General features: G+C 28.8%; 5 protein-coding genes across 6 annotated transcripts; 2 read left to right on the top strand and 3 right to left on the bottom strand.

Annotated features, from left to right (window-relative positions):
* Window positions 1–535: 535 nt before the first annotated feature.
* Window positions 536–1,598, bottom strand: LOC113548892 (DNA-directed RNA polymerase II subunit RPB3). Its single transcript, XM_026949990.1, has one exon. The coding sequence runs from the start codon at window positions 1,417–1,419 to the stop codon at window positions 598–600; it is 822 nt and encodes a 273-aa protein (XP_026805791.1). The 5' UTR covers window positions 1,420–1,598; the 3' UTR covers window positions 536–597.
* Window positions 1,599–1,697: 99 nt separating this feature from the next.
* LOC113548891 (serine/threonine-protein kinase RIO2) lies at window positions 1,698–6,417 on the top strand. Its single transcript, XM_026949989.1, has 7 exons — window positions 1,698–2,023; window positions 2,109–2,250; window positions 3,741–3,909; window positions 3,982–4,191; window positions 4,282–4,473; window positions 5,615–5,707; window positions 5,795–6,417. Exons 1-7 carry the CDS (start codon window positions 1,958–1,960, stop codon window positions 6,330–6,332), a joined length of 1,410 nt encoding a protein of 469 aa, XP_026805790.1. The 5' UTR covers window positions 1,698–1,957; the 3' UTR covers window positions 6,333–6,417.
* Window positions 6,418–7,538: 1,121 nt separating this feature from the next.
* Window positions 7,539–12,118, bottom strand: LOC113561124 (structural maintenance of chromosomes protein 3-like). Its single transcript, XM_026967353.1, has 2 exons — window positions 11,976–12,118; window positions 7,539–11,914 (listed from the first exon to the last, which is right to left on the bottom strand). The coding sequence occupies exon 2, from the start codon at window positions 11,794–11,796 to the stop codon at window positions 8,182–8,184; it is 3,615 nt and encodes a 1,204-aa protein (XP_026823154.1). The 5' UTR covers window positions 11,797–11,914; window positions 11,976–12,118; the 3' UTR covers window positions 7,539–8,181.
* Window positions 12,119–12,361: 243 nt separating this feature from the next.
* Window positions 12,362–16,636, top strand: LOC113561054 (MICOS complex subunit Mic60-like). Of its 2 annotated transcripts, none has more exons than XM_026967251.1 (13): window positions 12,362–12,585; window positions 12,658–12,752; window positions 12,823–13,014; window positions 13,334–13,443; window positions 13,540–13,683; window positions 13,954–14,092; window positions 14,156–14,348; window positions 14,448–14,585; window positions 14,848–14,979; window positions 15,034–15,262; window positions 15,712–15,867; window positions 15,936–16,224; window positions 16,287–16,636. In XM_026967251.1, the coding sequence occupies exons 1-13, from the start codon at window positions 12,559–12,561 to the stop codon at window positions 16,483–16,485; spliced, it is 2,043 nt and encodes a 680-aa protein (XP_026823052.1). In that variant the 5' UTR covers window positions 12,362–12,558; the 3' UTR covers window positions 16,486–16,636. The 2 variants fall into 2 exon arrangements, with proteins under 2 accessions (XP_026823052.1, XP_026823053.1); XM_026967252.1 differs by having other exon boundaries at window positions 12,363–12,585; window positions 13,573–13,683.
* On the bottom strand, window positions 16,636–21,789 carry LOC113561055. The gene is made up of 2 exons (XM_026967253.1): window positions 21,098–21,789; window positions 16,636–17,979 (listed from the first exon to the last, which is right to left on the bottom strand). The coding sequence occupies exons 1-2, from the start codon at window positions 21,787–21,789 to the stop codon at window positions 16,692–16,694; spliced, it is 1,980 nt and encodes a 659-aa protein (XP_026823054.1). The 3' UTR covers window positions 16,636–16,691.
* Window positions 21,790–22,079: the final 290 nt, after the last annotated feature.

The raw sequence follows: 22,079 nt of genomic DNA, 5'->3' as shown, positions 1-22,079 counted from the left end.
AAATTACTAGGATATTATTACTAAGAATACTATTTAATGTTGACTTCCCTAATTACCTACTAGATTAAATTTTCTATTAAAAACCACCCTCAAGTTGAAAATCTTTGATGTTATGATGTTTTAAAATTTCTTTTTATGAAGTGGGAGAGGGGCTTTCAAGATGGAAAATATAATATAAGCTTTTAGTTTTAAATTTAATGATTTATTTTATTTAGGGGTATTTGGAATTTATTTTTTATGTACATAATATTATACTTAAATATTTAGTGCCATTTCATTTTACCTCAATTATTAATGAGCAGTTACTAATTACATTCTGCTGTTAGCAAATATGAAAGTACTTTAATAATGGCTATATCTTAGTAAATATTATCTTTTATCTTACTATAGTATTTTGAATAGATTTATCATACATGTTACAAACATTCAAAAATAATAAAATAAACTATATATAGGTAGATAAATCATTATTTATTTTAAATTTTAATTAATGTTAACTTTAAAAATATAAGTATTACATATCATTATATTAAGGTTTTTTTTTTTTTGAGAGTAGTAAGCACTAAAAACAATTAAATCTATACATATTCATTAAAATTAATTTATAGCGAGTGCATCCATTTCTTGTGTGAATTGTGTTTGAAGATTTGATAATTTATTTTTAAGCGCAGCAACTCCCATTAGAACAATATTTTCAGGCTTTAATGATCCACAGCTTTCTACATTGAAGAAAAACTTATTAGGTTTTGCTCTCCAGTTGTATTGTCCTTCATGCTGATCCTCATTGAGTTCTGAATATTCACTTTTAGGCCATTCATCTGGCTTAGGGAACAATGTATGTCGCATTGTGTTGTCTGGGTCATATTCAAAGCTTACACCTGTAGTTGGATTCCATTTAGCATGCTCTTTGCCAAATCCCTTTTTAGCAAATGCTCTAATTTTTAATTCTTGTCCTTTACGTAATTTAACAATAAGTATATCATCTTTTTCTCCATATTCATTAATATCACTATCTTGGTTCCTTGAAGTAACCGGTACTACACGTGGATTATTGCTTACCAAATCTGCAGTAGTTACATGTCTTGTCATCTCCTCTGAACATTTTACATTTAGGTTGAATTCAACACTGCAGTCGTGACAGAAGTCTGAGCATGTGCAATCTCTGGAGTACTGTAGGCGGTCGACTATTTCATCTGATGTCAATGGTATGAGACCAATACGGGATGCTATAAACTCGTCACTTAACACTGTAGAATTAGAATCCAGCTGTACCCAATCGATGGCTAATGTCGGCGTTTCGGCGATGAAAACTCTACGTAAACTATTCGCAACGCTTAGATCGGTATCTTCAATTTGAAATTTAATTGAGTCAGTAGTCAGTTCAGATATGTGCACGGAAGGTTGATTAGCATACGGCATTATTATTGTTTTTTTTTTACAAAATTGAGCACTGGTAAATTACAAAGCACTGTTGTACATATAGACTTTTGTCTTTAACGGTTAAAAAATAATAAATATTAGGTTTACTTTATTAGGTCTTTTTTTACTTTATTAGGTTTACTAATAACGCATAAACATTGTTATCTTAACTATTGTAGTAAACTTCAAACTACATTTTAAGGTTATGTTTTTAAAAACTATTAATTTTTCATGTTATGACTTGTGATTAGAATAGTTGATAATATTCACGTTTCAGACCACGATCTTTATTCTTTGCGGTTTTGCGCTCATACAAAACGAAGACTGCATATCATATTTAGTATTCACGTTTCACAGTTGTTTAATTGTAGTTATGTTGTATGTACCTATACATTACTCGTTTACAAATAATAATAAAAACTAAGTGGATACCATTAATAATATAAATATACGATTTCCATAACAATATCATCTAATTGCAAAAAGGAAAAGGCACTAAAGGCAAACTCGTGATATTTTAGTACGAATAATTTTAATTATGGGGAAGTTAAACGTGACTATGCTCCGTTACTTGACTCGCGAAGACTTTAGAGTTTTGACTGCTGTAAGTATGATTCAATTTAAAAATATGTTTGTTAAACATTTGAGTGGAAATATATAGTTATCATGTTAATATGCATACTAAACAGATTGAAATGGGAATGAAAAACCATGAACTAGTTCCAGCTTCATTGGCTGCTTCAATTGCTAATCTACATCATGGTGGTGTACACAAAATCTTAAAGGAACTTTGTAAACATAGACTATTGTCATATGAAAGAGGAAAGCATTGTAAGTATTTTGGTTTGTTTTATTGATGTTGATTCACAAAAGCAACTAAGCAGTGGTTAAAAATTAGAAATCTTATTTTTTAATAACCTCGGGAAGCTTAAGAAAATACAATCAATAAGAATTTCTAAAGAAATTAAAAATTTAGTGTAATAAATTAATTTAAGAATCTTTAGATGCAATTTGTATTTGGTGATTGAGTGGTCTAATTTATGACTTACAATCAAAGTTGAATGTAAATTATGTGAATTATTGAAATTTGACCCATCTTATTACTTTTATAAATATCAATTTACGGTATTGAAGAAAATATTCAAAAATTGCTTCTTTAGTTTGATGTAAGGAATGTCACCTTTCTTTCTGAAGATCTCTTGTGAACAAAGAAAAAGCACCATTAGTTTTTATATTGTTCTCAGATTTTATTTAAGTAACACGTAACAACTAATTTTTGTGTATTCAAAACTGTTGCTGGTTTACTGTCTGGTATGTTAGTGTAATCCATGGTTATTTAAACTGGCTTGGATATTTCATTGACATTTAATGCTCCTAAAACTATACCGGTTTAATTATATACTTTTAACTTAATGGACTGTTGCAATTGTCATTTAAATTAATATAAATGAAAATTGTTTTTATTTTTTAATCTATTAGTATTTTTTCCATGAGTTCATGACTATCAAAATGCGAGTATTTATATTCAAATTACAAAATTGAAATTAATTTTATTCGATAATACTTTTTGTGGTATGTTTTTAAGGTAAGTTTACAGTTTATTTGGAATATCCAGGAATTATTCGAATTCGTCAAGATCATTTAGAAATATTTTGGACATTTCACAAAAAATAGCTCAAAATATGCCACTGATAATAATTTTATCTGAAATTGTTGAAAATTTAATTAGTAGGTAGATGCAGACTGGCTGGGATGGTACAGCATCCCTTGCCCTAAAATATAATTTCCCCTATTAGTATAAATAAATGTACCTTAATTACTCTACTTAAAATTAATGTGAATTTTGAAGGCGAAAGTTACAATCTTCTAATAAAGTTGTAGGTAGATCTATTATTTGTAAAATATTAATAACAATTATAAAGAATACATTTACGTGGCCATTAAAGAAATAGGTTAATCAGTTTGAGCAGTTTTTTTTTATACATTACTTTATTAATATACATTTTTCTCAAACATTTATGTTATTTGCCCTTTAAATTATATAGTATGTATTTTGTGCCCTTTTTTACCAGTCCGCACCTGAGTAGGTCACATATTGAATTACAACCTATATTTGTGAGTCTAAATATTATTTCTTTATGAGTTTATTATGACTTAAATTATTTTAAAAGTTGTTAATGTATTATCAGCTTATGTTCTCATACCATTAATTAAACCTCAAATATTTATAAAACAATATTTTCTATATTGTAGTATTATACATAAATAATAATATCTATAATGTTAATAAAAACTAAAAAGAAAATATATTTGTTATTTAGATGATGGCTATAGATTAACTAATACTGGTTATGACTATTTGGCACTGAAAACACTTACTTCGCGTCAACTTATATCATCATTTGGTAATCAGATTGGTGTTGGTAAAGAATCAAATATTTATGTTGTTGCTGATCCTGAAGATAAACCAATATGCTTAAAATTACATAGGTATTTTTGAATATTTAACTTTCATTATTTAAAATGTGACTTTATATTATGTATTTCTTTGTCATTATTTAGATTAGGGAGAACATGTTTTCGTAATTTAAAAGAAAAACGAGATTACCATGCACATCGCCACAAGGCTGGCTGGCTGTATTTGTCAAGGATTTCAGCTACAAAAGAGTATGCTTACATGGAAGCATTATCAAAGAGAGATTTTCCTGTTCCAAAACCAATTGATGTCAATCGTCATTGTGTGCTTATGGAATTAGTAAATGGACATCCATTGTGAGTATTTTTCTTTTCTATACTTAAATATTAGGAATTTACCATAATTTTTTTTTTTTAAACCAAGTTTTTATTTTTTAAATGATTTAGATGTCGTCTTTATGAAGTTGATAATGTAGAAAATTTGTATGACGATCTCATGAATCTAATTGTTCGTTTTGCTCAACATGGAGTTATACACAGTGATTTCAATGAATTTAATATAATGATTAATGATGAGGAAAAACCAATCGTAATTGATTTCCCACAAATGGTTTCAGTTACTCATGTTAATGCTGAAATGTGAGTATAGAAGTTTTTCATCTATTATTCATTTATGCATCTCATCTTATGCATAACTGTATAAGATGTTGTAATTCCCTATAAATAATTTTTTTGAATTATAACAAAATAATTAATATTGTTCAGATCTAAACTTCAAATTTCTATAAAAAAAATAATTGTGTGTAAATCTTTAGTTAAATTATGAACTATTTTAAAACTTAAGCTGTACAAAGATTTTATTGATTTTTTACTTTAAAAAATGGATTTTAAGTAAAATTCCAGTTCTCCTTCATTTTTTTTCTCGGTTATTTTGAAAAGTACTGATATTTTTTTTTTGCTTTTGACCCATTTATTTACTTTAATTAATTATCATCATATTTAAGTGTCATTCCTTAAATGTGGCTTTTATTAAAGATTTATAAAATTTAAGGTTGTCATTTTGAATTAACATAAAATAAATGGTTTACAAGCTTTGTTTTGCTATGGTTGTATGTTTTAATACGGTAATTTACATCAGTTACATGTTAATCTTTCATTGATCATTGCGTACAATGTGAAAAATATGTGTCACATTTTAGGTTTAATTATAGATCCTTAGGTTGTATGTAACTGATATATTTAAGTATCAATGGTGCACAAGAAGAGTCATATAAATAAAATCATATAGAAAAATGTCTACATTCTACACTAATAGGGACTGATGGGAGTGTAGATAATTAAACAATTATTATAAGTATAAAATGAACACAAATTTAAATGTTAAATATAATTTAAAATGAAATATTCATACTGTATTTATAAAGTGTAAGTATAGTATAATAAAGATATGTATGTATTTTTAAGTATGTACCTATTATTAATATTAATTTAAACATAACATTTAGAAATATATTTTTTTTCAAAAAATATGTAGTGTACGAATAATTTATATGTAGATAATCAATCAACACTGCTATATGTATATACATATAATTTATTATTTAATTTTATACATATTCGCGTACATAATGTACACGATAGAATGAATATTTGGAAAACACAGTCTAATTATTAGTAATTGATTTCTTATTTAACTTAATAATGGTTGATATTAAAACAAAACATAACAATATATTGTCAAAATCTTAAAAAATTAATTCAACTTTAATTTTTATTCTAGGTATTTTGATAGAGATGTTAAATGCATTAGAGAATTTTTCAAAAAAAGATTTAACTATGAAAGCCATTTATATCCAACATTTGAAGATATTGTGTAAGTAATGTTTAAAATTAAATAAAAATTATTTTATATGTTCTATATTTTCTATTTACTTTGAATTTATAATTTTCATTTCAATAGTCGAGAAGAATTTTTAGATGTAGAAGTATCAGCTAGTGGTTTTACAAAAAATATGGACCAATTTTTATTGCACGAATTGGGTATGGTAGATAATATTGAAGAAGGATCAGGAGAAGAAAGTGATTTTTATGAAAATGAAAAAGAGGAAGTGGAACATTTAGCAGAACGAGTAGCTGAATTAATGAAAGAAGAATCTTCGACGGTTCTTGGTAACTCTACTGTCCCACCAGCTCAAGAAAAGCCAGATAATGTAAAATCAGAATCTGAAGAATATGTATCATTAAGTGAAAATGATGATTGTGAAAGTGTTGCATCATCAAAAGTATGTTATTCAGATATACATAGTGTTCGAAGTATGTCAACAGCTACAACTATACCGCCAGAAGTAATTAGGGATAGAGTGAAAAAAGCATTAGCAAAACGAGAAAGAGCTGCAGTAAGACATCGAAATCTTGCTAAAGGCGAAGCTAGTGCTGTAAATCGCCAAAGAAGAGATAACAAAGATACAATAAAAGATAGTTTTGGAATATGGGGTTAGATATTTTGTTATGTTTAATTTAAAACTCTGTTATTGAGTATAATATAATGTGTATATTGTATAACAATATTTGTTTTTGTAAACATTTTGTGTGATTTTTATTTCAAATCTCAAATCTTATTTCTCTACCATTAGATATTTCATTGAAAAAAAAAACAACACAATTTTAATTAAAACTATATTCAAAGTATTTTACATAGGTTAATATATAAATGTTCACATCCAAGAATAAAAAATTCAAAATTTAATTTTTGCAAAGAAATTAATTTACTTAAAAGTAGCAACATTGTAATAATATAACTGTATTTTAAAATAAAAATTAATTCTTACAATAATTATTTATAATTTTGATCATTTTTATGACAAATATCAATCGCAATAATTAACAAAAATGTTTATCAAAATATTTCAAATTAAAACAAACTTAAATTGAAAAATATCATATATTAAACAACGATAAAACAAAAAAATTAAATTAAAAATATTTTATTGATCACATTTTCAAATTATTATAAATTTTTAATAGATCTTTATTTTGCTTTGACAACTTGACCATTAGCCATGTATAATTGTAAAAATTAATATGTAATACTTGTCCAGTATACATTTTTTATCATATAAATATTAAAACCAATTCTAATATTTATTAATAATAATTTATGTTAAAATATTATAATTTATAAGATTTAAAATGAATATTGCATCCAAAAGGGCGTTCTAAAAACATAATAGTATTTTAAAATAAAAACAATTCAACATGAAATTGTATTTATTATAAAAATATTTCAATTAAAGGATGTTTTATAGCAAACTTAATGTTATTTAAATGAAATATTTTGATATTAAGGTTCTTTTGTGAGTTGAATTCCTGTAAAATTTAATCATATGGAAAATAAAAATAAAATTTAACAACTTTAAGCCAAGTATCTCGATTTGATGCTATACATTACTAAACTAATATCTATCTGGAAAATAAATCAATTACATTTTAAGAATTATAATTAACTATTCATAATTATAGTATATAAAGTTGCAAACTTAATAATATATGTCAAAATTGTTACAAAAATTACAATAATTCAATGTTGGTTAATGTTAATATTATACAATTGTGTGTCTATTGTTTAAAGTTAATAAATTCCTCAATAAATTTACAGCATATTATAAAAACTACTCACTGTAATAATATATTTATTAGGTATCTTATCATTAAGAGGTAAGTAAAAAACAAAAATTCAATTTTAAAATCAATGTTGAATTGCGATAATTAAAAAAAAAAAATCTTGTACAATAATATGAAATATATTTCGATAATTACAATTTGTTTTTATCTCTTTGGATTTCAACTATCAAGATTCTACTACGTTAGTACGATTGATGGTTACTGATTAGCAAATATGTTTGTTATGTGTAGTGCTATGGTGGAATAAAACTGTAAAAGAAATTCCATTACCTTCCAATAAAATAGTGATTATGCTAATAGTTTAGTAATCTAGTTAATACGTAAAACAATACATATATTCAATGAAAAGTGCGAGTCATTATCTTATATCTAATAGGTATTGGACATGAATTGTTAACATGTGTTTCTTAATATTTGGTAGAATTTTAATGTAACTTAATGTAATATGCTGAAAATACATTAATATCTATAATCACTATAAATAAAAAATACTCACTTAATGTTTTAGGTAGATACACTACATATGATTCAAACAATATGGACAACAATGGCTAGACTAAAATTAGTTTTGATGTGATTTAATTTAAACAGCTTGATTAAATATTAAAATTTGTATTTTTTACACAATTTAAACTTTTGAGATGAAGCTTATATAATAATAATCTATTACCCGTGAGTTGTATCATCTTCCACAAAATCATGAGCATCCTCCCTGGTAACACATTCTACATGGCTTACTTTATTACGGAACTTAACACCATAAAACTTATGCGCATGTTGCAGCAACTCTGGCCTAAACGTTGTAGTAATGAACTGTGCTTCTGAAGACATTTCATGTATCATATCAGCAACAGATTTCCTGTGTTGAGGATCTAATGCTTGGTCAATTTCATCAAACAAGTAGAACGGAGCAGGGTCACACTTTTGAATAGCAAATATTAAACCTAATGCTACAAGAGATTTTTGACCACCTGATAGTTGATTCATTTCCCGCATTTCACCTCCTTGTCCAACAAATGACACTTTGATCATGACGCCAGAATAGTTACCAACGCTGGTCTCATCTCGCATATTAATTGTTGTTGATTCTTCACCCCCGACAGTTTTCATGACTAGTTTTGCATGACCAGCAGGTACAAGTTTGGAAAATACATAAGAAAAATATTTGGATACTTGTTTAAATGTTGATTGTATTGCATCGCATTTCCGTTGTTCTAAGACATTCATAAGTTGTTCTATTTTTTCATAACCACGGTCAAGTTCTTGTTTTCTTGAAACAAGTTTTTCTTTTTGTTCTGAAAAATTTATAAACTGATCCAACGCTTTTTTGTTGACATGACTAAAACGTTTTAAGTGACTATTAGCCTTTTCTAACTCTTTAAATAAATTTTTTGAAGAATAAGACATATATTTAGTAACCAGATCAGTATTGGGTAAAGCTCCAAGATCATTGATTTTAGATTCTGATTCTTCTAATTTTTTACGTAACATTTCTTGCTTAGAAGATACTTTACAAAGATCTTTAGATTCATTTTCAAGTTTATCCTGAGCTTCTTTTTCTTGAATTTTCCACTTGTCCAATTCTTCTTGGCATTTCTTTTGTCTTTTAACCGCTTCATGTACTTTGGTATCAATATTTTTCATATCTATATTAATTGTGTCTAACTTTTTTTCTATAGCATTTAATTCTAACCTACTACTTTCTAATGTACGTTTACGTTCTTCAACAGATATTTCTTGTAATGCTTGTAATAATTCATCTCTACGACGAATCAAATTGTTAGTTAATAGATTTTCTAATTTGTTCTTGTCTGCTTCTAATTTCATACGCATTGAAAATGCAGTTTTATTCTCTTGTGTCAATTGTTTAATGTCGTTATTGAGTTTATCCATTTCTTTTTGATCAGTGACAGATAATTGTGCCATAAGTTCTTGGTGTAATTCAGATTCAAGACCAGATCTTGTAGTTTGCATAGCTTCTAAATTTGAAGACGCAGTTACAAGTAATCTTTCTTTTGTCACTCTATATCTTTCAATTCCAACCATTTCTTCTTTAATAAGTCTGATATCTCCTTTTAATTTGTCAAAATTTCCTTTAGCTTTACTGTTCTTAGTTTCAGTTTTTTGCATATCTGCCATGACTAAGTTAACATTCCCTTCAACGTCATTTAATTGTGTTCTAAGTACAGTTAACTGCTCTTCGGATTCTTTTATTTGACTCATTAATTCATTACGTTGCTTTTGGATTTCTAATTTGGATCGGACATTTTTAAAATAACCCCCTGTAAGCGTACCACTTGATGATACTTGATCTCCATCAATTGTAATACAATCTAACATACTTTGCTTAGATATACTCGTAGCTATTTCTAAATTCCGACATATCAGAGTCTTGCCAAAAATAAATCTCATAGCTTTATCTAAATGAGATTCATAATTCAATTTATTTACCATTGGAATGGCATCTTTGGATTGTGGATATTTTATTGTCCTGGTAGTTAACCTATTGAGAGGCATAAATGTTACTTCACCAGGTAAATTCTGATTATTTATTTCTTTTAAGATTTGTGTTCCAATCTTATCAGAATCAACAATATGATTAAACATTCTTCCACCAGCAGTCACTTCAACAGCAGTCTGTATGCTTTCATCACAATCAAAATTTTCAATTACTTGGCCATAATATTGTTTAGCAAGATTGGCTTGAGATCCACCACGTTCTTTAAAAATTTCTAAGACTTTACGTACACTATCTCTTCCATTTAAAATTGCTTTACCAGCCATACTTCGAAGTAACTGATCAGCTTTACCTAATTCTTCTTTTAATGTTGAATAAGTATGTTGCAATGTATTCTCTTTACGCCATAATTCATTTCTTTGACTGTGATATTGGTCCTTGTTTTTTTTCAATTCATAGTATCGTTTATTATATTCATCGATCGCAGTTCTTTGTTTTTCTAATTCAGTTGAGTTACTATGAACCAAATTCTCAAGTTCTAATAAACGTTCAGCATCTTTTTTTAAATCTTCTGTTAATTTTTCTTTATGATCAGTTTTATCTTTAATTTGTTTAGTTAAAGATTTTAATTCTTTTTGAATCCATTGATCTCTATCTTCCTTGGATGCAAATTGACTTCCACGTCCTTGTTTAGCATATAATTCCTTACGTTTTTGTTCCTTAAGTCCAAGTTCTCTAGTACAACTTTCTTCTTTTTTCTTTTGAGCTTCATATTTAGGTTTTATTTCTTGCAAGTCTGATTCTTTTGTTTTAATAGTTTCTTGTAATTTTTCTAATTCTCTGACAGCCCTTTCTCTAGAATTATTATCACCTTGCACTTCATCAGTAAGATCTTTAATTGTAAAATCTAATTTGGTTTTTTGTTTAATCAATTCCTGTTGTTCTAAATTTAAAGTATCTTTGTCTTCTTTGACACTGTGTACTAGGCGTTTGGCATCGCGCAAGTGTTTGGTTGATTTTTTAGCTTCGTGTGCTGCTTCTTTAACTTTTGCAGTAAGACGTTTTTGTTCTTCATCAACATTACTCATTCGGCTATCTAATTCTTCTAATTTTCTTTGAGTTTCTTTAAGCTCTCTATCATGAATACAATATTCTAAAGTTCTTCTTTTTTTATCCCATATTTGATATTCTTTTAATTCTTCCTTTTCTTCTTCCAATGTACTTAAACGATCTTCAATAGTTTTTATAAATTCTACTATTTTATCTAATTTTGTCTGAGTGTCTTTTAATATCTCAATTGATTCTTCTTTTCGTTCATCATAAACACGAGTACCAGCTACTTCTCTTAATAACTTGAGTCTATGTGAATCAGGGGATGTTGCCATTTGATTAATTTTACCTTGCTTAACTATATAATAAGGATTTGAATGAGAAAATCCAGCAGATTCTAGTAAATTAGTAACATCACTTCTTGGTACCATTTTTTTATTCAAAAAATATTGGTCTTTTTTAACACCAATAACCCTTCTTAATACTACCTCTTCCTTGTCAATTGGTAGTCGATTGTCTGTATTGTCAAAAATGATTTCCACATAAGCAGAATTAACTTTAGGTCCAGTACCTTCATGTAACAATGCTTGGCGTTGTTCTGGTCGAAGATGAGAAAACTCATCACTGAGCACAAACTGAATAGCATAAAAAAAATTACTTTTTCCCGAGCCATTTCGGCCAACAACAACATTGTGTCTCTTGTCAAATGGCTCAACAACTGTTTGTTCACGGTAACTCTTGAAACCGTGAATAATTACTTGTTTGATAAACATGGTGTTTTTTAATAGGTTACAATAGATGTTAGTACTTTTTGGCAAAACCGTGTACGAAGATTATGTTTTTGAGTTTTCATAGTGCCCGTCATTAGTCTCTTATATTCATTTTCATTGTCTAAAAATTATAATTAACCAATTATTATAATGGATTCTCAAGTATTTATCATATTAATTACCTGTATCTAACATAATTAGAGATCTTAAATTAAGTTTAAACTTATTAAAAATATGTGTTAGATAAAAATATTTCGGAATTAAACATAAAAAGTATAAAATACGTCTTTCAAAAAGTCGGTAAACTAGCTAAGCTGTATTAAAGAATACAAGAAGTTGTGTTTTGTTTACAATTTTTCAATGATAAGCAGTGCTACCTTAATGAAAAATCGAAGTCTGCCAACATTATCGTTAAAGACATTAATAAAATAATAATCTGTATGTTATCATTATTTTAATTGTGATTTGTGGATAATACACTATCTCGAATCTGAAATTTGAAATCTTGAATTTGAAATTTAATGTCCTTGGGGTCTTGTCGATCTATCAATTATCAGTTTATATTGTGTTATCAACTTTAAAAAAGGCACCTAAGTTGGTCGATTGGTCGACGGTCGAGTAAATTTACAATTGCTCTAAGCTGATTGCCGTTTATTATTATTCATTTCATGTTTGTCAATTTGTCATTAACATTGTTTAGATAAATGAAAGAGTGTCAACCACTAGAATAATTAATTAATTTAAAAAGGTTTTAGGTCACTAAACATGTTAAATTTGCAACGGTGTTCAAAAGTAAGTATTCCTAAAATTAAACAAGGTACTATAGTGTATCTAATATTAAAATTTTATATTTTTTCTTTACAGATTTCATCTGGTGTTAAACTTCAATTTGGGAAGTCTTTAGCACATAAAACAGCATTGTGCTATAGATATGTTCATGTGGATTCCTCGAGTTCTGGGTATGCTAACATCACATTATAGACACCTTGTTTAATTTTATAGTTTACAGATTTTAATTTTTGTTGGCAGAAAATCAAATGTAGGAAAATATGCATTTGGATCACTAATTTTTGGATTTAGTTCCATTGTTGTTTATGCTAAATATGATACAAAATTTAGACAGTGGTTAAAAACTAATGTATATGGTTCAGATGAACTTTTAAAACTATTACTATTTGAAGATAAAGTCATAAATAATATACCAAATAATTTAAAACCCAAGTGAGTATTTTTAATAAACAAATTAGTGTTTATATTATGCAGAACTAAAAACAAATCATAATTCTTAGTAAGGTTAATTTATGATTAAAAATAAAGATAAATATATATTATATTTGTGAAAACTAAGCTATAGAAACATGTATCTCTTTTTAAATTTGCTACTTTTATATTAGAAATATATTTTAATCCCAGTTGAATCTACTTTATTTGTAGATAATTTACATAAAAATATTGATGTTAGGTTTTCTTATAGAATTTTGAATAAATTAAAAATGTGTGTATAATATTCTGTATTAATTTGAATGGTTATTCATTTTAGACAAGATCTTCCAATTAATAAACATAATGTTAATGTTATAAAATCAACACCTTCGAAACTTGAATCAAAAGAATCGCAAACAAATTCCACAAAAACAGATAAACCATTAGGTAACTTATAATAGAAATTGTTTAAACAAATTGTATTTATTATTTCATATAACTATTAATTTACATTTTATATTTACATAAACATTTTTTAACTAGAAAAGGAATTAACTGAAAAAAAAAACATTTTAGGAATTAATACTGAAAAAGATACATCGAACTTTACAAAAATTAAAAGTGAAGCAACTTTAATAATTAATGAAGTTTCAAATTCTTATTCTGAAGCATTGGATGCATTAAAAAGTGAGTTAATAATATTATTGCATTTTAATTATTTAAGAAAATACCAGGTTATTTGTTCAATATGACAAATACTTTCATTATTCTTACTCTTGATGATCTTTTGAACATTTTTGGAAAGCAGTTTATTTTTTCTTTGTAAAGCTATTTTAAATAACTAAATAAAAACTGTTTAGAATACTAGATTAACAATGCAATATTTTGTTTGTATTAATATTATTTTTATTTCTATTAATTTAATAAGTTTTATTCTTTATGAAACTTTATTTGTAGACTATTATGAACTAGCAAATGGAACTGTTAATAATGTTTCTCATAAACACAATACTATTATTTTGAAAAAATTACAAAAAGCCAGTTTGGAAAAGGATGAACTCTTTCAAAGTGCTAGAGTAAATGCTCACGAAGCTAGGTAATTTTGTAATAATTTTAGTGTTATATTTATTAACATTTTATTTGTTTTGTGATAAATTAGAAAGCGTTTAGATCAAATGCTATATTCATTGGATGATTCTAAAAATGAAGAAAAAGAAACTATTAAAAATAATATTATGAAATTAAAAATGGAGATTAAAACATTGGAAAAGAATTTTGAAACTGAAAAAGAAGACTTATTATTATTTAATAAATATAATGGACAAGTTATGAATATTAGAAAACAATTCTCAGTAAGTTATCAATTTTCTAAATTTTTGTTATTATAATGATTGATATTATTGTTCTAACTGATATACTGTTTTTAATGATTGCATTGTTAATTTTCTTAGGAAGAGTTACAATCATTATTTCCTCATGTAAGACTCGATGATAAAAATTTGAAGTTGACTGATGCTGAATTTAAAGTGTTTGTTGATTACATAACTCAAAAATTAATGTTTTATCAAAATGAATTGTTTAAACAAGAAGTAAATTTATAAATTATTTTATTTTATTAATATTTATTTTTTTTTTTGTATATATTATATTTTGAATGATAATGCACATTTTTGCTAGACACCGTGCTAATTATTTGAATTTTTTATACAAATTATGATCAGAAAATTATACTAGAGAAAAGTTAAACATGTCAGTAACACTTTGAAATAAAGTTATACAAATAACTACAGTGTTAAATGTTTCAATATTTCAATTAATTATACCTCATTAGGTTATTATTTATTTCTTTAGTTAATTGGCGAAGAACAAGTAAATGATGTTGTTCATGCATTAAAAAATGATAAACCTGAAGCCATCGATAAAGTTTTAGGATTTCAAGTGGAAAAAAATCGTAGAAGGCATATGAATAATTTTATCAATGAAGTAAGAAGTTTCTTAATAATATGATAGTATTTAATTAATTAATTTTTTCTTTAGAGCTTTGGATCAAAGGCAAATAGTGAGGCGAAATTCAAGGAACAATTGAGATTTCAAACTGAAGTGCACATGGATCATTTAAAAGAAGCTGCCAATTTAGCTGAAAAGGAAGTTGAACGCCGTGTAAATTTAGAATACTCTGAGAAAGCTGAAATTGAGAAGCTTAAATATAAGGAACAAGTGTCGAACATGATTGCTGTTATGAATGGCATAAATGATGCAGTAAAAGGTACTTAGTTCATAACTGTATCTGTTAAACCTCATCAATACAATAACACTTAATGATACTTCTTGATTGTACTATCTTAATTTAATTTTTGTATTTTTAAATACTGAAACATTTTATATAATAGGTATCAATATGAAAATTAGTTTTTTTTCTTCAAAAAAATATTCAAATAATTAAATGTTTAATTTAGACTATTTTGTGTTTACTTATATTCTTAAATAAACATTATTATGAAATATCCTTTAATTATTTTATAAATATCACTTACATAAACAATATAAAATATGTTATTTTAATAATATTGTTGTAATTAAGTATACTTCATAAAGTTCTTTATTATTTTAATAAAACTTGAAATAAGTACAAAACAAACTATTTCAATTTGTTGTAACTAATCAGTTTTAAAGACACTTATTATGTGATTATTAAAATTTACTTCATTGTTTCAGAGCATTCAAAAAAACGAGAAAAACTTAACCAATCATTTTACTTATGGAAAGCCTGCCAGTCATTGTTTTCAGCGATTGATGCTTATCAAAATGATTCAAAACATGAATTAATACCTTTACAAGATTTAGTAAATAATATTAAAAATTCGGGAGGTGGTATGTATGAATATTTTGAAACAAAGTAAAAAACTATGTTGTTCTATTTTTGTACTATTTTAATTTAGAAAACCATAAAATAATTAAAGAATTGTTGAATACAATACCTGAAAGAGTGTTAACTCGAGGTATTTATACAGAAGAAACATTAAAGGACAGATTTCTTAATGTTGAAGATAAGGCTTTTCACATGGCTTTAGTACCAGCTACCAATGTGAAACTATTTGATTTGGTAACATCATTTGTTTTTACAATTTTCACCTTTAAGTCCCCTGTACCAATTTCTGAAGAAGAACTAAACAATGCACCTATTAATGTTAATGAATTGAACAATATTGATATTCTCCAACGAGCCAGGTAATTTTAGATATTATTCAATAATAATATACATTGTGTAATTTAAACTTTTTTTTTTTTAGATATTGGATAGAACGAGACAATTATTATCAGGCCTTGCAGTACATGTATTTATTGAAGGGAGGTGCTAAAATAATAGCAGATGATTGGATGAACGAAACTCGAGATTATTTAGCAACACAGCAAGCTGCTCAAACCCTTTTAGCTTATGCCTCAGAGAGTTTACGGTCCCATGTAGACTTTAATAATACATCAACATAATGTGACATTCTCTAATTGAATACATTTTTGTTTTTATTCATAGGATCATTGTTAGCTTGCAATTTATTTGTCAGCAGAATCTAATATAAAATGTTTATTAATTAAATTAATAAATTATACAGCTATAGTACAGCTAATTTTGTATTATTGATTTCAAACATGTTGTTATTCATTGTAGGATTAATCTAGTTTGTTATGTTTTTTAGTTAGTTTATGAACACGAATTGTTTTGTATGCCTTATGTAAAATGTATTTATAAGGAACACAACAATTTCGCCAATAAACGCACAGAAGCCCAAAAACAAACCAAAAAATAAAACCACAAATGCCCCTAAAGATTGTGACATAGAAAGAATCGTGTCTTCGGTAAACACAATATTGTGCACCAGTTCTTCTTTAAGGTTTTCCCTGTCCCATTGCTGCATAATTCCCGTTTCTGAAAGTCGTGACATAATGGTGCTAATTCTATGCCGAAACGGCGATCCCTTTCGCAGCATAAATGTCGACGAGTATGATTCGATTGTGCATGTAGGCAAGACGTGTAGGTGTCTCGAGTCGTTAAATATGGTCTTGTACCTTTGCGCGTAAAATATCAGTTCACGTTTGGATGCCAGGACGGCTGTGTCTCTTTTCAATAATATCCTCTGGATGAAGTGGCCGAAGTCTTCGGGAGGTAGTATCTGATAGCGATCGACCAACTCTCTGAAATCGTTGCTAGAGCCTGCCGACGAGTTGATCAAATAGTACATATCTTGTCTGCCTACTAAGTTCAAGCTGGTCCTCAATAACGTACGCTGATCGTTGATTTCGGGCGTCGTTTGTGGTATAGTTATAAGACTACCCAAATACGCCTGGTACGCGCTCGTCACCACCAGACAGTACAGCAACCAGTTGGACAGGAACACTTGTAGTGCGCACGATTTGGGGGTGACTTTTATGGGAGCGCCGATGAACGTACCGTACGTGTAGAACAGAATGAATAACGGACTCCACGGGACCGTATCCGCCGGCCGTTGCAGCGTGGACGTGAGCTGCGAGAGTGCGACGACTACGCCGAACGCCAATACTATGCTCAGTATGATTAATATCCAGATGACTAGTGAAAATTCCGCCACGTAGTTGATCCACAGCGTCGGATCGTGACCAATTCCGCTGGGCAAGCCCCACGTGAAACAATCCATCTGGTCTTCCTTGATAAATTCCACGTCGGATTCGCTGTCGAAAATTCTCGTGAATCGACCGAACGCCAAGTCCGCCTTTCTATGTTTCACCTTCACGCTCACCGGTGAACTATCGTTGTCCGATAAGGCTGTCTCGGAGATGAAATGCACCCCCGAATGTCCTATGGCCATGGTCACGATACCGGTGAAGTTCATATACTCCTGCATGAAATTGATGATGCGCAAACCTGACCCCGAAAGTTGGAAGCCTTTCTCAGTTTGTACTACCGTTGACACGGGTGGCCTGTGTATGCCCAAGCATTTCAACGGACATCTGAATAATAATAATAGGAAAATATTTTTATTATCTATCCTTAATATGTTGGTAGGCACTAAGCACGCTTTAGGTATACATACGATTATATTTGATATAGATTTTACTAATCCTACATTTCTACATTCCTATTGGAAGGTGTGCACTTTAAAACAACAATTAAATTATTAAACAAGGATTCAGCTCATCAAAAATTTAAGATAAATGAACTCAAATAAAATATTAACTAGAGGTATATTATTGTTATACTTAACCCATTTTATATTTAATTAACTATATAGAATAAAGTACATAACCCAACTACAAACATATATCATACATGGAGGATTGTCGCATGAAGTGTGGAATGTATAAAAGTGTATTAATAAATTAATTTGGAAAATACATGAAATTAATGAAATGTACAATGTATATACCTATATTTTGAAATTTTACGGTTGATTGATAAATGTATTGATTTTATTATGATGTGTTATTTTCTCGTTAATCGAGAAATTCAATTCATCGCCTTTTGGGACAATAAAAGTGCTTTAATTTTAAACTTTATGGTTGATTTCTGTTAGCAAATTAGATGTAATTGGTATTTTGTGGGAAAAAGAGCCGAAAATTAAAAAAAGTTTAGTATTTTTTAAAATAACTGGTTTAAAACTATTTTGTTTTTACGTACTCGGATAGATTATTATTATTTCTATTTACAAAATTGATTAAGTTAGAGATGTTACCATTTGAGTTAATGCATAGTTCGTGTTTAACGAAATTTTTAATTATATTTTATAACCACTGGAAATAATAAAATAAATGTTTAATTTACCTTATCTGTTTACAAATAATAATGTAACATTATCGTATGTCATCCGGATGGATAACTTGAGTATGTGATAATTTTTGTTTAGATGACTGCTATAATAGAATTACAATAGTGACTTCTCCAACTTGTCAATTTTATAAATAGAAAAAAACTTTTTACACAAAATACGTTTTAAAAAATAATCTATCCGAATATGTAAAAAAAAAAATAGTGTTTCCATGTAAAAAAATGCGTTGTATTGCACTATCGCGTATGGGCACATCAAAAATGTAAAAAATTTGAAAATCATAAATAAATGTGTATTTAAGTACCTCCTAGGCCTTCTAAAATATTTACTTCAATACAAAGTCATTCAGCTAAGATATTTAGTGGTACCTTAAATCGTGATCACACTGTATATAAGCACAATTATTCTGTATTATTAAAATATAGATATTTAAAGTTCAAATTTGTACGAATACATATTTTAGCGATGGACTATGATGTTAATAATTATAAAATTATGTAGAAAATTCTAAAATGTTGAAGAAAAATATTAATTGTAGTTTGTGTTAAATGAGTAAATATTTTATAAAATTTATAATTATTAAACCATTTTTACTGTAAAGTATGTACCCAGAGGCGTATTTACAATTTTGGTATCTTAGGTGCCATTATCCTAATAGCATTAGGTATTTGTAATATTGAATCTTATCTATTCTTCAATTTCGTTACTTTCTTTTTCCTCAAAAAATATTTGCCCTCAATGAAAAAACGCATCTTACTATCTTAGATTTGGTCCTCCGTAAAAAAGGTTGGAGAATCCTGTATTAAAATATTATACATTTATACATAATATAGCAATTATTTTAACAGCAAACAAACTATTATTTCAAAAATAAACTTATCGAAATACTCGTGTATAGCGCATACCTAATTTATGCCTATATAATTATTTTTTAAAGCATTTTAGAAAATATTAGTTATTACTATAAAAGAGACTACAAGATATAGGTATTAAGTAAGATTATATAGGATAAATGTACTATAGGATTTAAAAAGGCATATATTAATTAATAGATTTTGGAGCAAAGTAAATCATTAAAAAAATGTATAATTGTCTTAAAGAGCATTTGTTTAATTAAAATTTAAAAGCTGATTAAATATAAAAAGATAGTGCAATAAATAATGCAATTATTTACTAAGATTTACCTAACCTATAACCTAATATAATGGTGGATTCAAGGGGACCGAGTGGCCTGCCACCAGTTATATTATGTATGTATAAGGCCTAAAATAAAATCCTAAATATTGTGTTTACAAAAGGACATGATAATATAAAACATTTTGATTCCCTTCCTACCAAAAATAATCCTATATCTACCACTGCCTGTATGGCTGCATAGTGTATACAACGGTTCATTCTGTATTTGTGTACAATACAATAGGGAGGCACCATAGACAATTTTATCTTTCCAAAAATCGTAAATAAATTATTGTAAAAATATAACTGTCACTAATAAAACTACAATTCCGTCTTCCAGTACTCTGATAGTTACTTTGTCAGCCATTTATATTGTACTAGCTGAATTACCCGGCGTTGCTCGGAAAAACTCCTTTTAAGTGTAAAACGCTGTGGAAGCGTTGTCGAAAAGAAGAATGTTTTTCAAGTGTACACTATATAATATTTAAATTTGTAACCACATGTGTAAAATAAAGCTTAAATATTTTAGAAAAATTTATTTTCACCGCCGATTTCAACCCTTTAAAATCAAAATTTTGAAAATCGGGCGACGTGGCGACACTTAGACAGGTATTTGGAACAACTCTGTGAAAAAAAAATTGGAAAAAAGTTAAATGGGTTCAAAATGGGTATATAAAAATGGCCTGTTCTATTATATATATAAGGATATAATATAATATAATATAAGGATAAGGATCGTATTATTGTTTTGAACTCTAATTTGATGTATGCTATAGAATAGAGTTTAAATAATTTCAATACGATTTGATGAATATTTATAAGTATTATATTCATATTTATTTAAAATGAACTAAGTCCAAATGTGGACAATTTCATTGATTTCTGGCAATAATATAGCGCGATAAAAATACGGAACTTTGGAATAGTTTTCATAAAATGTATGAAAGAGTACAAGTTTTTTCTTGCCTATTGAATTGTAAATAGCAATTAGTAAGTGGTTTTCGATGTCATAGAACTCGAACGATACCCGTACACATAATTCGAGATTCTCGAGTTCTTGACACTTGACTGTAATAACAGCCAATAATAGCGATTATTATAATTTACATAATATAATATGATTATACTTGTGCAAGTCTTTCAGCTTGTTGTCCATGCCGAACACTCTGTCGGCCCTGATGAAAGCGTCCGCCGAGCTGCTCCAGACGTTCACCATGATCGGCGGACCAGCTCCGTTGCACCGTGACCCGGTGTACGGGTTGAACGCATACACGCGTATGCTGCCGGTGTACATTGGCACCAGGACGGCCACGTCGACGAGCTGATGGTGCCAGAACGCCTCGAACAGCATCTGGATGCGGTGCAGATCGACGCGGTCGCCCGGCCCCCGTGCGCCGTCCCACAGCACCATGTGCCGCGAGTGATCGCTGGACGGCAGCCGGCCCAGCACCGTATCGTAATCTGTGGACCGGCCGTCCCGGTGCCGGGCCTGGCCGCGTTGCAGGTACACGACCAGCCCGTTGGCCAGCCGCGCGTCTGTGGCCGCCGACGACTGCACCAGCAGCCTGGGGTGGCCCATGTCGACCAGCAGCCGCTGGCCCAGATCGCTGCGGCTCACCTCGTCCGCGAACATCACTACCGACCTAGTGCCCAGGTACTCGTCGATTATCTTGTTAACGGACCCGGCCAGACGGGCAAGTCGGGTCCGGTGAGCCTCGTCGTCTAGCGCCAGGTCCCGCAGCCGGCGTCGCATCGACAGACCGCCGGCCGCCTGCAATAACGCGACCGCCGCCATCACTGCAGCGGCACTACGTTTCATTGTACGTCCGATGTTGTTTTCGACGTAGGTAATGATGTGTAATATGTGATGATAATGTACTACGTAACTCTTGTTGACGATCGCCTCTCTGAAAAACGTTCATCGGCTCTTAAGTTATTGCTCGTCATTATATTAATTGCATTGCATATCTATAAAGGCATACCTAATGATTGAGAATTTATAGTGCCTATATGATAATAAATATATGCATCCGAAGTGCGTACGGTTTGTGTATAAACCACGACCAGGGCTCGGAAGCTTATAGCAAATGCATATTTTTCTTGGTTCGT

The sequence above is a fragment of the Rhopalosiphum maidis genome, chromosome 1, assembly GCF_003676215.2.
Source record: "Rhopalosiphum maidis isolate BTI-1 chromosome 1, ASM367621v3, whole genome shotgun sequence".
In the NCBI taxonomy this organism is placed as follows: Eukaryota; Metazoa; Arthropoda; class Insecta; order Hemiptera; family Aphididae; genus Rhopalosiphum; species Rhopalosiphum maidis.
Note: the sequence above shows the minus strand (reverse complement) of the source record. Positions and strands in the feature narration are given on the sequence as shown.

Excerpts from the sequence above, each read along its gene's own strand:
- LOC113548892 (XM_026949990.1), bottom strand. The coding sequence starts at position 1,419 with ATGCCGTATGCTAATCAACCTTCCGTGCACATATCTGAACTGACTACT.
- LOC113561054 (XM_026967251.1), top strand. The coding sequence starts at position 12,559 with ATGTTAAATTTGCAACGGTGTTCAAAA. Across the intron at positions 13,444-13,539 it reads AAAAACAGATAAACCATTAG|AAAAGGAATTAACTGAAAAA; the intron begins GTAACTTATAAT and ends TTTTTTAACTAG. Across the intron at positions 15,263-15,711 it reads CATAAATGATGCAGTAAAAG|AGCATTCAAAAAAACGAGAA; the intron begins GTACTTAGTTCA and ends TCATTGTTTCAG.
- LOC113548891 (XM_026949989.1), top strand. The coding sequence starts at position 1,958 with ATGGGGAAGTTAAACGTGACTATGCTCCGTTACTTGACTCGCGAAGAC. Across the intron at positions 4,192-4,281 it reads TTAGTAAATGGACATCCATT|ATGTCGTCTTTATGAAGTTG; the intron begins GTGAGTATTTTT and ends TAAATGATTTAG. Across the intron at positions 4,474-5,614 it reads ACTCATGTTAATGCTGAAAT|GTATTTTGATAGAGATGTTA; the intron begins GTGAGTATAGAA and ends TTTTTATTCTAG.
- LOC113561124 (XM_026967353.1), bottom strand. The coding sequence starts at position 11,796 with ATGTTTATCAAACAAGTAATTATTCACGGTTTCAAGAGTTACCGTGAA.
- LOC113561055 (XM_026967253.1), bottom strand. The coding sequence starts at position 21,789 with ATGAAACGTAGTGCCGCTGCAGTGATGGCGGCGGTCGCGTTATTGCAG. Across the intron at positions 17,980-21,097 it reads AAGCTGAAAGACTTGCACAA|ATGTCCGTTGAAATGCTTGG; the intron begins GTATAATCATAT and ends ATTATTATTCAG.